Below are 14,535 nucleotides of genomic sequence, written 5' to 3' on the forward strand. Positions count from 1 at the left end.
CAGTTGTCATCGGCGGCACCCTTACTTCAAAGTGACACGTCGACGATATTCTAGTCCCAGTTATCTTGCCCTTTATGGCAAGCCATCTAGGGCCTACATTTCGGCCAGATAATGCCCATTCGCACACGTCTCTGTACTTGTCAAATCCTACCTTGACAAGCATAGTCGCCGGTTTTCTCCCCAGCTGAAAAAAGTTTGGAGCATTACGAACGGTGTCTTCCAACCATCTCGGGATTTTGACTATCTATGGCACCAGTCGGACTATTTTTGACGTGATGACCCTAAGAAGCACATCCAGCAACTATATCAATTAGTGCCAAGTCGAATAACTGCTTGAGCAAGGAAAAGAATCAATTTATCTGGAATCTTAATCATTTGTTTGTCTGTACATGTACTAATTTCCGTTCCATTCGGATAATTAGTTCGTCGTGCGTAATGGCTGTTTCTCCTTAAATAAAAAAAAAAGAGTATGCGAAGAATGCAAAAGGTATCTGCGACTGTTACTGGTTTCTCCTCAAGAAGAGAATGCTTTCGATCTATCGTAACGATCGATTTCTTCCATTGCTACTAAATCATTTACATATTATTCTTACAAGAGGCAAGTTATCTAGCTTCTGATTTAGAGGTTACGAGACAACTGGAAGGTCTTGTGGCTTATACAGCATTTCTGAGTCACCTAACAATCTTTCGGCAGTTTACTGCTTCAGGAAGAGAACGAGGAGGAGCGCGGGACAGAGGGAAGTCAGTGGGTGTCACTCACAGAGCGAGGAGAACTGCAGGTGGCGCGGCAGGCAGGAGCGCTCGGAGAGGTCGACGGCGCGCAGGTAGCGCAGCGAGGCCAGCTCCAGCTTGAGCAGGCCGCGGCGCCCCGCGTGCGACACGTAGCCGTGCCGGAACTCGTGCTCCACGTCCTGCAATCACACACAGCACGCACCACCACTCATGCAGCCATCTGCGAGCCGGGTTCCCTATCCACTATCAAATGACCGACTGTAGTAACGCAGGAGTGGCAATAGTCTAACCACTGGGAAAAATCTGAAATTTTTTTATTTTGTACATCTCAGTCTCATTTATTACTGCAGGGGTTACCAGTTTCGGGCTTAATCGTCCATTCTAAAAACCAACACCTACAAATTACAAAGTACATGTACAATACTGGCCATTAAAATTGCGACACCAAGAGGAAATGCAGATGATAAACGGTTATTCATTGGACAAATATATTATACTAGAACTGACATGTTATTACATTTTCACGCAATTTGGGTGCATAGATCCTGAGAAATCAGTACCCAGAACAACCACCTCTGGCCGTAATAACGGCCTTGATACGCTTGGGCATTGCGTCAAACAGAGGTTGGATGGCGTGTACAGGTACAGCCGCCCATGCAGCTTCAACACGATACCACAGTTCATCAAGAGTAGTGACTGGCGTATTGTGACGAGCCAGTTCCTCGGCCACCATTCAAAAATGGTTCAAATGGCTCTGAGCACTATGGGACTTAACTTCTGAGGTCATCAGTCCCCTAGAACTTAGAACTACTTAAACCTAACTAACCTAAGGACATCAAGCACATCCAAGTCCGAGGTAGGATTCGAACATGCGACCGTAGCGGTCGCGCGGTTCCAAACTGTAGCACCTAGAACCGCTCGGCCACCCCGGCCGGCCGGCCACCATTGACCAGAAGTTTTCAGTTGGTGAGAGATTTGGAGAATGTACTGGCCAGGACAGCCGTCGAACATTTTATGCATCCAGAAAGGCCCGTACAGGACCTGCAACATGCGGTCGTGCATTATCCTGCTGAAATGTAGGGTGTCACAGGGATCAAATGAAGGGTAGAGCCACATCTGAAATGTAACATCCACTGTTCAAAGTGCCGTCAACGCGAACAAGAGGTGACCGAGATGTGCATCCAATGGCACCCCATACCATCACGCCGGGTGATATGGCAGTATGGCGATGACGAATACACGCTTCCTTTGTGCGTTCGCCGCGATGTCGCCAAACACGGATGTGTCAGTCATGATGCTGTAAACAGAACCTGGATTCATCCGAAAAAATAACGTTTTGCCATTTATGCACCCAGGTTTGTCGTTGAGTACACCATCGCAGGCGCTCCTGTCGGTGAGGCAGCGTCAAGGGTAACCACAGCCATGGTCTCCGAGCCGATAGTCCATGCTGCTGTAAACGTCGTCGAAATGTTCGTGCAGATGGTTGTAGTCTTGCAAACATCCCCATCTGTTGACCTAAGGATTGAGACGTGGCTGCACGATCCGTTACATCCATGCAGGTAAAGATGCCTGTCTTCTCGACTGCTAGTGATACGAGGCCGTTGGGATCCAGCACGGCGTTTCCTCCTGAATCCACCGATTCCATATTCTGCTAACAGTCATTGGATCTCGACCAACGCGAGCAGCAATGTCGCGTACGATAAACAGCAATGCGATAGACTAAAATCCGACCTTTATCAAAGTCGGAAACGTGATGGTACGCATTTCTCCTCCTTACACAAGGCATCACAACAACGTTTCACCAGGCAACGCCGGTCAACTCCCGTTTGTGAATGAGAAATCGGTTGGAAACTTTCCTCATGTCAGCACGTAGTAGGTGTCGCCACCGGCGCCAAACTCGTGTGAATGCTCTGAAAAGGTAATCATTTGCATATCACAACATCTTCTTCCTGTCCGTCAAATTTCGCGTCTGTAGCACGTCATATTCGTGGTGTAGCAATTTTAATGGTCAGTAGTGTAGTACAAAAACATTTACGTACAGTACACAATTACTTCAGTATTACAACTACTTACATGATTACTGACATAACTTCTTATTAACCGTAACTAGGTATACAAAATGGTACTAAATCTAGTTACCCTTAATCACAACGCATGTTCCAAAATGGTTCAAATGGCTCTGAGCACTGTGGGACTTAACTGCGGAGGTCATCAGTCCCCAAGAACTTAGAACTACTTAAACGTAACTAATCTAAGGACATCACACACATCCATGCCCGGGGCAGGATTCGAACCTGCGACCGTAGCGGTCGCGCGGTTCCAGACTGAAGTGCCTAGAACCGCTCGGCCACTCCGGCCGGCTGTCAACGCATTTCTATAATCACATGGGTACTTGCAATATAAAGCATGCCTTATGTAAATATTTTTGCACGACAATTACTCTGTAATTTTTGGATGTGTGATTTGAGAATGGGCGAGTCAGCCTGAAACCGGTAACAAAAAATTGTATATTCGTGGAACTAAGACGGATAAAAAAAATTTATCAATTTTTCCACAATACTAAGCAGTTGCGGACCTTCCAGCGCAAACCAGCATGCCCCGAATCCAAAAATCTCCCTACTGATCACTTTGTAATCTTTAGTCCAAAATCTGGTTTGATGTAGGTCTCTATGCTAAGCTATTCTGTGCAACTCTCTTCGTTTTTCCATAACTGCTGCACCTGCTTTGAAGTTTCCCTACAATTTTAACCCCTCATAAACTTGTTGGAACTTTCAAATCAATGTCCTGTTGCCTTTCATGACTGGTTCTATAATCCTGTTACTTCTTTTAGTCCAGTTTTGTCAAAAATTGTATTTCTTCCCCGTTAGAGTCAGTACCTATATGTGTTAATTACATGCCAGATATAACTAAATAATTTTCAATACTTTGTGGCATCACATTTCAAAAGCTTCAATTCTTTTCTTGTCTGACTTGTTTATTGACTCTCACGTAACGTCAAACTCCAGACAAATTACTTTCAGCAAACACTTGACTTTTTTTCCTTTGGGGCTGAAGCATTATAGATGTCTTGTAAGGACATTCGATGATAAAAAGACTGCTGAATTAGCGCTACAACAGTCCGCAATACAGAAGGAATACGAGATTCTGAAACACATAGCACAACAAATCAACTCGAACCCCAACATAGTCAACCAAATCTATGATAGACACAACAAACCGAGACATGTTGTGATTCATAACGACATAAAATTAACAAGAGAGGTACCGAAAAATCAGACAACAACATACATACAACAGAATTATGGTGAAAATATATGAAACAAACTTAAAACATTAGAAAATTCCACTAAGGTAAAACATAAAACAAATTTGGAGGCAAAAGCAACACCAGCGAACATAAGCAAAGAATTTGCTACTAGCACACACAACTCCACACATTAATAAGCCAATTTTGTAATTGTATAACATCGTTGACTTAGCTGTCAACGGAAGCGTTTCAAACTTACGAAAAATATTAAATAGGCGTTGATTAATGTTGCTCAGCAACAAAATCCACTGTTGAGACATTACGTATCCACAGTTTTGTCTGCGCTACACGTGGGACAGAAAGCAGTACAAGGTGTGAGTACTAGAGAGCGACAACGTTAACGATGTGTTATGGAAGTAAGTACGACAACAGATATATACAGTATTGTTATTAATTACAAATAGCCAGATATATATCCAATAACAGCTCCATATGTTTGCAGATAGCTTTATGATTGCCATGGAGCCGAAATAAGCTTATAGCACAAAAATAAACCATTGTAATAAAAAGTCTTTAAATATAGCAGCGTCTTGGCTTACTAGACATGTAATGTCCTCAGAAGACTCTAATTTATGTGAAACTTTAGTTTGTCTTGGTCTATAAAATGTTAAAATGTTAAAATAACTTAGAGAATGCAGCCGCTTGATATCTTCGACAACTGCGGATATTTCAACACCACGCCCCACCATTTTCAAGGCGCAAATGCATCGAGGGAGCACTATGTGAAGAAATTTAAAACATCGGTATGCAGAGCGTACGCAGAAAGATAAAACACACACACACACACACACACACACACACACACACACACACACTGTAAGCTCTAGAGCCATCACACAATCAAAGATGACCAATGTTAGAAGTCATCGAAGGTAAATATTAGTAACCAATAGGTGAGATGGCATTAACACTGTCAGCCTGTTGAAACTTCCTGACAGATTGAAACTGTGTGCTGGACGGAGACTCGAGCTCGGGACCTTTGCCTTCCGCGGGCAACTGCTCTACCAACTGAGCTACCAAAGTACGACTCTCGCCCCATCCTCACAGCCTTACTTCTGCCAGTACCTAGTCTCCTATCTTCCAAACTTCACAGAAGCTCTCCTGCGAACCTTGCAGAACTAGCACTCCTGAAAGAAAGGATATTGCGGAGACATGGCTTAGCCACAGCCTGGGGGATGTTTCCTGAATGAGATTTTCACTCTGCAGCGGAGTGTGCGCTGATATGAAACTTCCTGGCTGATTAAAACTGTGTGCTGGATCGAGACTCGAACTCAGGACCTTTGCCTGAGCTACCCAAGCACGACTCACGCCCCGTCCTCACAGCTTTACTTCTGCCAGTACCTCGTCTCTCGTGTTCAGTTGGTAGAGCACTTGCCCGCGAAATGCAAAGATCCCGAATTCGAGTCTCGGTCCGGCACACAGTTTTAATCTGCCAGGAAGTTTCATATCAGCGCACACTCCGCTGCAGAGTGGAAATCTCATTCTGTCAACCTGTTGTTTGACCAGGACGTCAGCAAGATTTCACGCAGAGTTTAAGTGAAAACCTCCATTTTTATTTGTAAGATCACTTGACAATTTAATTTCAACTGCTTCGTGAATAACTCTACCCCCAGAATCCGCAAGTGCACGCCAGAATGTTCGTGTTGTTATATTTCACAGGATGACTAGCATCAAGGCAACGTGTAGTAGCAGATTTGCTCGGTTGTTGTAAGCGTGCGTGATGCTTATGCTCAGTACTCCGGTTCTCCACGGTCCTGATAGTCTGACCAAGATATGACATAGGTCTACCAGAAGTCCATGTTATACGATACCTTACGTAAAATAATAACATCCTTACGGATCCTAAAAAGACCATTGCCTTCGATAGTGGTCAAAAAGCACATTTCACATCATATTTACGCAGAAAAAGACTAATCTTGTTGGAAATGCTTCCTGTGTAATCAAAAAAGGCCGTCCACTTTGGTACCATCTCGTTATCAAAGACCTGATTCAGCCCGTTGCTTTCTGCGAATAGCGGTGGGAGGATTAATATTATGCACAACTTCGGCAAACGTTAGAACTACATTATTATCTCGACATCAAAAAGGACAACGTACACAAAAATCTCATTCTACTACTATATTATTTTCTGCCATGTAAACAACACTTTTGTTATTTGCTTTATCCAAATTTAGAACTTAAACGGCCTTTCAGAAAATCTCTTCCGATTATTCGCTTCACGATGGAGGTGAGGAAGGATGGCTGCCTTGCCTTGCTTGACGTGTTGGTCAGGACGAAGGTTATTGGTACTTTGGGACATGGCGTTTACAGGAAGCCAACTCACAACGATTTGTATCTACAGGCTCTTGGTGTCAACATCCGACTCACCATGAAGGGAGTCTTCGTACTTTGTTGCAAAAAGTCCATGTCATGGAGTATCTGACGTTGATTCTGTGCGGAATTCTGCTCTCGACTTGTTCAAACGATAGAGCGTCAGATTTAATGCTATCTCACATTGTGGTTGCTAAAATTCACTGTGGGTAACTTCCGACGTTGGTGATCTTTGCCGGTGTAGAGGCGCTAGTGTTCATAGTATATATATGTTATTTTACCGCATATGCCCTGCATTCCGAAATTTAAATTTCCATCTACAGTCGCTGTAGTTGGATCTGTAAGTTGAAACCGGCGGGTTGTGCACCTGTCGGAATATCGGCTGTTGTCGAAGACGTCGCAAATTTGCCGTTGCGTAAATTATTTAAATAGTTTGATTTATATTGTTGTTCAGATATTGGTACCGCTATTTTCAAGGAGATCTTTGAAGGACATATAAGGCATTGATTTCATACGGAAATCAGTTTCACAGTATTCTCGAATCGAGGATGCCCGATAAAACAGAGCCTTTGTAACAAAACCTTGTCACGGTAAGGAGAATGAGTGACGTAGAGAGTTTGCGTAGTTTTAATGGAAACAAGCACGTGCATAACGTATGGATTTTATTCCCAAACTATTTCTAACACACAGAAAGCCATTCCAGTTGAGACAGTGAAGTAGTAAACATATTGCTAAAGTGGACCGTTGGTGCCTGCCGGGACAGAGATTTCGATCTGAGCAGTCTAATCATGAAATGATTGTTATCAAAGGGAATTCTTTCAGTACTTTGTTCACCAAAGCAGAAAAAGAGAATCTCGAGCTCCCCATTCTTTCCAGTTTAAGAACAGGGGCATCCAACTAGGAACAACGGTGTTTTATATGCTTCTCGTATAACCGACAACTGTAATTGACACTCTCCTTCGAGCATCCATATTTATATTCAAGTGGAATCTAACTGATTAGAATCAGTGTAATAGTAGAGAGAGCTTCTGCCTCCCTCGAATTCGTCTCTCCTAGTTGAACAGCGAGGTCACTGCGAGTGTGACGCTTCCCACGTATGACATTAGTGAATTAACCTACTGCCATTAGCCCTCAGTTTAGCTGTACTTCGAAGTTTCGTTTGTAACTTTGTCTTTCTCGTTTTTCATTACTACTACAAAACAAAAAAATTTAAAAAACACTGTCTAACTGAAATATAAACGTTAATGCTCTCGACAATTGAACGATTCTTGATTTACATTTTCTCTTCCATCTTACTTCAAACTAATTTTACGTCAGTAAAATGTGATTAAATCTACATAGTATTCCCTCCGTCTATTTTAAAAATGTAAAATTTACGACTGAGGCAAATGTTAGGTGCATGCTATAAGTTCGTCGTCAGACAAGCGAAGTAATTCTATCTGCCTTGTTGCCGTGTTGCTTGAGACCTGCTTTAAGGACGCCAGCCATAGATACCTCCCGACAAAACCTTCAACAAACCAGCTATAACATCATCGCCAACCATAAAATCATCCTTCCTGAATAACTGGACCCAATGTCAGTCGCAAATATTTATTGCACTCATTACGCAAATTCCAGTAGATTACTGCCAGTAGATATTTGGACACCTGCCATCGACCAGGCAGTCATAAATTCAATTTCCGTTTACGACACTTTCTCCACCGCAGAAAGTTGCCACAATTTTCTGCGGTCAAAGAGATTCTGCTCTGTCCTTCGAGTTTTTACAAATGATTTAGTGTGAGCAAATATCATGAAACCCGGTGTTTAGACGCCCTGGTGCAGTCTAATGAACTGTGAGTGTGAAAGAGAATTTCTTATGAATTGGGAGGGAGTTAGTGGACTATCTGAACGTTATTGTGGACCAACTGCATGACTTTAGTATAGGCGTCTACATATATATCTACATCAACATTATTACTCTGCAATTCACATTTAAGTGCTTGGCAGAGGGTTCATCGAACCACAATCACATTATCTCTCTACCATTCCACTTCTGAACAGCGCGCGGAAAAAACGAACACCTAAACCTTTCTGTTCGAGCTCTGATTTCTGTTATTTTATTTTGATGATCATTCCTACCTATGTAGGTTGGGCTCAACAAAATATTTTCGCATTCGGAAGAGAAAGTTGGTGACCGAAATTTCGTAAATAGATCTCGCCACGACGAAAAACATCTTTGCATTAATGACTTCCATCCCAACTCGCGTATCGTATCTGCCACACTCTCTCCCCTATTACGTGATAATACAAAACGAGCTGCCCTTTTTTGCACCATTTAGATGTCCTCCGTTAATCCCACCTGGTAAGGATCCCATACCGCGCAGCAATATTCTAACAAAGGACGAACGAGTGTAGTGTAAGCTGCTTCTTTAGTGGACTTGTTGATCTTCTAAGTGTCCTGCCAATGAAACGCAACCTTTGGCTCGCCTTCCCCACAATATTATCTATGTGGTCTTTCCAGCTGAAGTTGTTCGTAATTTTAACACCCAGGTACTTAGTTGAATTGACAGCCTTGAGAATTGTACTATTTATCGAGTAATCGAATTCCAACGGATATCTTTTGGAACTCATGTGGATCACCTCACACTTTTCGTTATTTAGCGTCAACTGCCACCTGCTACACCATACAGAAATCTTTTCTAAATCGCTTTGCAACTGATACTGGTCTTCGGATGACCTTACTAGACGGTAAATTGTAGCATCATCTGCGAACAACCTAAGAGAACTGCTCAGATTGTCACCCAGGACATTTATACAGATCAGGAACAGCAGAGGTCCCAGGACGCTTCCCTGGGGAACACCTGTTATCACTTCAGTTTTACTCGATGATTTGCCGTCTATTACTACGAACTGCGACCTTCCTGACAGGAAATCACGAATCCAGTCGCGCAACTGAGATGATACCCCATAGGCCCGCAGCATGAAACCCTACTGCAAACCGACGTCAATGATATAGGTCTGTAGTTCGATGGATTACTCCTAATACCTTTCTTAAACACTGGTGCGACCTGCGCAATTTTCCAATCTGTAGGTACAGATCTATCGGTGAGCGAACGGTTGTATATGATTGTATCAGCGTAATCTGAAAGGAACCTAATCGGTATACAATCTGGGCTTGAAGACTTGCCCGTATCAAGCGATTTGAGTTGCTTCGCAACCCCTAAGGTATCTACTTCTAAGAAACTCATGCTAGCAGCTGTTCGTGTTTCAAATTCTGGAATATTCCATTTGTCTTCCCTGGTAAAGGAATTTCGGAACACTGCGTTCAATAACTCCGCTTTAGCGGCACAGTCGTCGGTAACAGTACCATCGGCACTGCGCAGCGAAAGTACTGACTGCGTCTTGCCGCTTGTGTACTTTACATATGACCAGAATTTCATCGGATTTTCTACCAAATTTCGAGACAGTGTTTCTTTGTGGAACCTATTAAAGGCATCTCGCATCGAAGACCGTGCCAAATTTCACGCGTCTGTAAATTTTAGCCAATCTTCAGGATTTCGCGTTCTTCTGAACTTCGCATGCTTTTTCCGTTGCCTCTGCAACAGCGTTCGGACCTGTTTGGTTACCATGGGGGATCAGTTCCATCTCTTACGAATTTATAAGATATGAATCTCTCAATTGCTGTTGCTACTATATCTTTGAATTTGAGCCACATCTCGTCTACATTTTCAGTCAGTTCGGAAGGAATGGAGATTGTCTCTTAGGAATACTTCTATTGACACTTTATCTGCTTTTTTAAATAAAATTTTGCGTTTGTTTCTGGTGGATTAGGACGAAACGGTATTGAGCCTAGCTACAACGACCTTGTGATCACTAATCCCTGTATCAGTCATGATGCTCTCTATTACCTCAGGATTGTTTGTGGCTAAGAGGTCAAGTGTGTTTTCGCAACCATTTACAAATCGCGTGGGTTCGTGGACTAACTGCTCGAAATAATTTTCGAAGAAAGCATTTAGGACAATCTCGGAAGAAGTTTTCTGCCTACCATCTGTTTTGAACAAGTATTTTTGCCAACATATCGAGGGAAGGTAGAAGTCCCCACCAACTGTAACCGTATGAGTGGGGTATTTATTTGTTATGAGACTCAAATTTTCTCTGAAATGTTCAGCAACTATATCATCGGAGTCTGTGGGTTGGTAGAAGGAGCCAATTGTTAACTTAGTTCGGCTGTGAGGTATAACCTCCACCTATACCAATTCGCACGGAGTATCTACTTCGACTTCACTACAATCTGCAGCCAACACCGTCGCAAAACCGTCTGAGCCTCTGATTCAGACCCTCCATCCGGCTCTGCACCAAAGGTCCGCAGTCGGTTCTGCCGCTGGAATCCAGAGAGAATTTCCTCAGATCCAAAGCGACACACGCCATTAGTGCCGACATGTGCCACCACCTGCAGCTGGCTGCACCCTGTGCTCTTCGTGGCATCCGGAAGGACCCTTTCCACATCAGGAATGACTCCACCCGGAATGCACACGGAGTGCACACTGGATTCCTTCCCCTCCTTAGCCGCCATATCCCTAAGGGGCCCCATTACGCGCCTAAGATTGGTGCTCCCAACTACCAATAAGCCCACCCTCTGCGATTGCCCGGACCTAGAAGGCTGAGAATCATCCTCTGCAACAGGGCAAGCAGCTGCATCTGGCTCAGTCAGAGACATTACCTGAAACCTGTTTGTCAGACGCACCGGGGAGGCTTTCTGATCAGCCACCACGGACGTCTTTCGTTGCCTGCCACGCCTTGGAATGACCTCCCAATCAACCACAGGCGAGGGCTCAGCCCCACTGCGGGCAGCTACCGGGGCAACCACAGCGGCAGACCGATCTGGGGACAGACGGGACGAGGTTGACATCCCCGTGATACCCAAGTCCGGCTCCCCACAGTGGTGCCCACTGGCAACAGCCTCAAGCTTCGCGACCCAAGTCAGCGCCGCCTGCAGCTGTGAGCGAAGGGATGCCAACTCAGCCCTCATCCGAATACAGCAATCGCAGTCCCTGTCCATTCTAATTAATGTCGAACAACAGTTACTGAAACACGAGTCCGTGCCTAGATAACGCAGGGGAAACACGCAAAGAATGTATGAACTAACCTGTACAAATGCATAACGGTTGCGCTACAATCTGCCTGAATTTACGATTACAGTAACTAAAACTCGAAATTACACCTCCTATACGAGACTCACACGCAATTTAAGTAAGAATCTACGAAGTAAACACAGAAAAGAAGCTATATACGTATCTCTCTGCGCTGTCGATGTGCACCAACTGGGAGCTCAGGCCACACTGGTCTCTGAGAGCCTACTAGACAGACAAGTGCCACTGACGTACCAAAACAAAACAGATGCCTAACGACTGCCCTACAACCTGCCTGAATTTACGATTACAGTAACTAAAACTCGAAATTACACCTCCTATACGAAACTCACACCCAATTTAAGTAAGAATCTACGAAGTAAACACAAAAAAGGAGCTACATACGTATCTTTCTGCGCTGGCGCTGTATACCTTCGGAAACCTTGTCGAATCCATGTCGCGCAAAAATGCAATTATTTGGCATTCCAAAAATGGGTCTACACGCTGTTAAAAAGGTAATCATGTTGTTGTGCCTCGTGAGTGTGTTTTAAGTTACATTCGTAATTTCGCGCCAATGGTATGGTGGAGCGAAATGTGGTTGGCATCTGTGCACAGGTCTGGTTTTAATGTGTAACTGCGAGAAGTTTCGTTGCTGTATGTCTGTTAGTTATTGTTCAGTGCTGCATTGAGTGGAACGTTGTGTCGCACAGTTTGCGAATTTCAAGGTTGCAGAGGTAGTGGACCAACGCTTAAATTTTGCGTGAAACTGCAAAAAAAATAATACCGTTACAGAGACACACCAAATGATCTAGGAAGCCAACGGTGATGAGTGTTTAAACCGTACTCGGTGTTACGAATGGTTCATACGCTTTAAAAATGGCCGGACGGAAGTTAAAGATGACCTTCATTCAGGACACCCTTCGACGTCTACCGATGACGCTCATGTCAGGAACTTCAATGAAATTGTGCGTGCCAATAAAAGACTGACTGGCCGAGAGATTGCAGAAGAATGTAACATTCTGTTGTATCATGTAATGAAGTCCTGACACAGAATGTTGGAACGCATCGTGTTGCCGCCAAGTTCGCCCCACTACTCACAGGACAAGAATGGCCTCGCAATCTGTGAAGAACTTTTGGATCGCGCAGATGACAACGAGATGTTACTTAAGAGAATTACAACTGGCGATGAGACGTGGGTCTACTGTCATGATGTTGAGATCAAGGTTCAATCTTCACACAGTGGTTCAGGGAAGGTTCTCCAAGACTAAAGAAGTTCGTCAGGTCAGGTCAAATGTCAAAGTCATGCCGGTAGTTTTCTTTGACTTTGTAGAATTAGTTCATCATGAATTCGTGCCACAGGGCAAATTGTTAATAGATGGTGCTATCGGGACATGTTGCGGCGCTTGCGAGAAAATGAGAGAAGGAAACAGTCTGAAATATGGCGAGAAAATTCATGGCCCTTGCATCACGATATCGCACCCGCACATTCATCCCTGTTGGTGCGTGAAATTGCATAACAAACGAAATCACAGTGCTGTTTGATGCTGTGTTCCCTGACCTAGCCCCTGAGGACTTTCCTTTTATTTCCAGAGTTCAAAACGTCGTTGAAAGGACGAAGATTTGTACCGATGATGAGAGAAAAGTTATTTGCGCGATCCAGCGAGAGGGGTACCAAGACCGCTCCGGTATTGGAAACAGCCTCGGGAGCGGTGTATCGGTTGCGGTAGAGAGTATTTCGAAGGAGACCATGCACAGTGAGTAAGAGGTAAGCGTAGAAAAATTTTGTGGACAACGTTCCGGAATTTTTTTAACACATCTCATATTTCCTAGGCAAATTGCGCATTATTCGGTCGGCTAATCGTCTGTGACCTCTGGCTTCATATTTCCCAGCCGGCGATGACATTTTTAGATGTTATCATTGGTGCCGCCTATTTGGCCTTGGGCCTCTTACCTGTATAGGAGGAATGAAGAGTCCGCTGACGAGGTCGAACTGTCCGTCTATGGGCTCCGGGTGGACGGTGTGGTGCTTGCGCTTCTGCGCGGCGTCGCGGATCACCTGCACCGTCTTGACGCCGCGGTCGCGCTCCGACCGCCAGTTGAGCACCCACACCTGGTCCAGGTGCGGCACGTAGTGCAGCTCCACCGGCATCTTGTCCGTCGTCACCACCTGCCGGCGAGAACAGCCAGGGGTGTTTCGAATACGTCTATTAACAGCACATGGCAACCTAGTGGACTGCGTAGTAGGTAATGTCTACAGGTCTCTGACGTCGAGGCGCAGTTCCAAATGTCAGACATATGTATGTACTAAACTATCAGTTTCTGGAGCCAGACTCCTCGTGTGTTACCAATACTTTCGGATGTTGTGGAAAATGTGACGTCACACGAAGATACAGAGTCGAGCGGCACGAAAATAAACGATACAATATGAATAAACTGCCAGATTTGGCCGGCTACGAAGTGCGCTGAAGTCGAAGGAAAAGCCACTTGCTGAGTCAAAAGATCATTGAGTTTTATCGAGATCACATCCCCTTCACTTCTGATAGAATGACGAAGAAACTTTACGCATTGCTACGAGACCATACTCTCGCGGCATTTGTGCTAACATTCCAACAACGACTTGCAGTTTGACGAGGTTTACCTGAAGTACTAGAGCAGTGTAGCGTCGTATTAGCAGTGTACCGTGACCTACTGGAGCTCCGTAGAGATGCAGAATACCCAAAGAAGAGCGGCCCGTTTCGTCACGGAATCGCTCAGTCATGCGAGAGTTTTACGAATATGCTCGACAAATCCCAGTGACAGTCAGCACGAGAGTGGCTTTCTATGCACGCATTTATATAATTCATACAAGGGGCTTTGTGCCTCACAGAGAGACTACCTGTTGACATTCCGAGAGAAACTTCCTCCAGAAATGACCACAATGATGATATCAGATATATCAGAGCTAATACCGATTACCGACAATCATTCTTCTCACACGCCATTCGTGAAAGGAAGGGGAAGGGCGTTAACGACAGTGGTGCCAGAAGTACCCCCGCCACGCACCGTCAGGTGCCTTACAGAACACAGATGTATCAGCGG

General features: G+C 44.5%; 1 protein-coding gene across 1 annotated transcript in view; it reads right to left on the minus strand.

The window, feature by feature from the left end:
* LOC126430853 (follistatin-related protein 5-like) overlaps positions 1-14,535 on the minus strand; it is a 221,283-nt gene that overhangs the window by 31,537 nt on the left and 175,211 nt on the right. Inside the window, exons 10-11 of the mRNA XM_050090429.1 lie at positions 13,409-13,624; positions 761-911 (exon numbers count right to left, since the gene is read on the minus strand). Coding sequence (XP_049946386.1) covers positions 761-911; positions 13,409-13,624 — 367 coding nt within the window. The remainder of the gene's footprint in view (positions 1-760; positions 912-13,408; positions 13,625-14,535) is intronic.

This window comes from Schistocerca serialis, chromosome 1, assembly GCF_023864345.2.
Source record: "Schistocerca serialis cubense isolate TAMUIC-IGC-003099 chromosome 1, iqSchSeri2.2, whole genome shotgun sequence".
NCBI classification, from domain to species: domain Eukaryota; kingdom Metazoa; phylum Arthropoda; class Insecta; order Orthoptera; family Acrididae; genus Schistocerca; species Schistocerca serialis.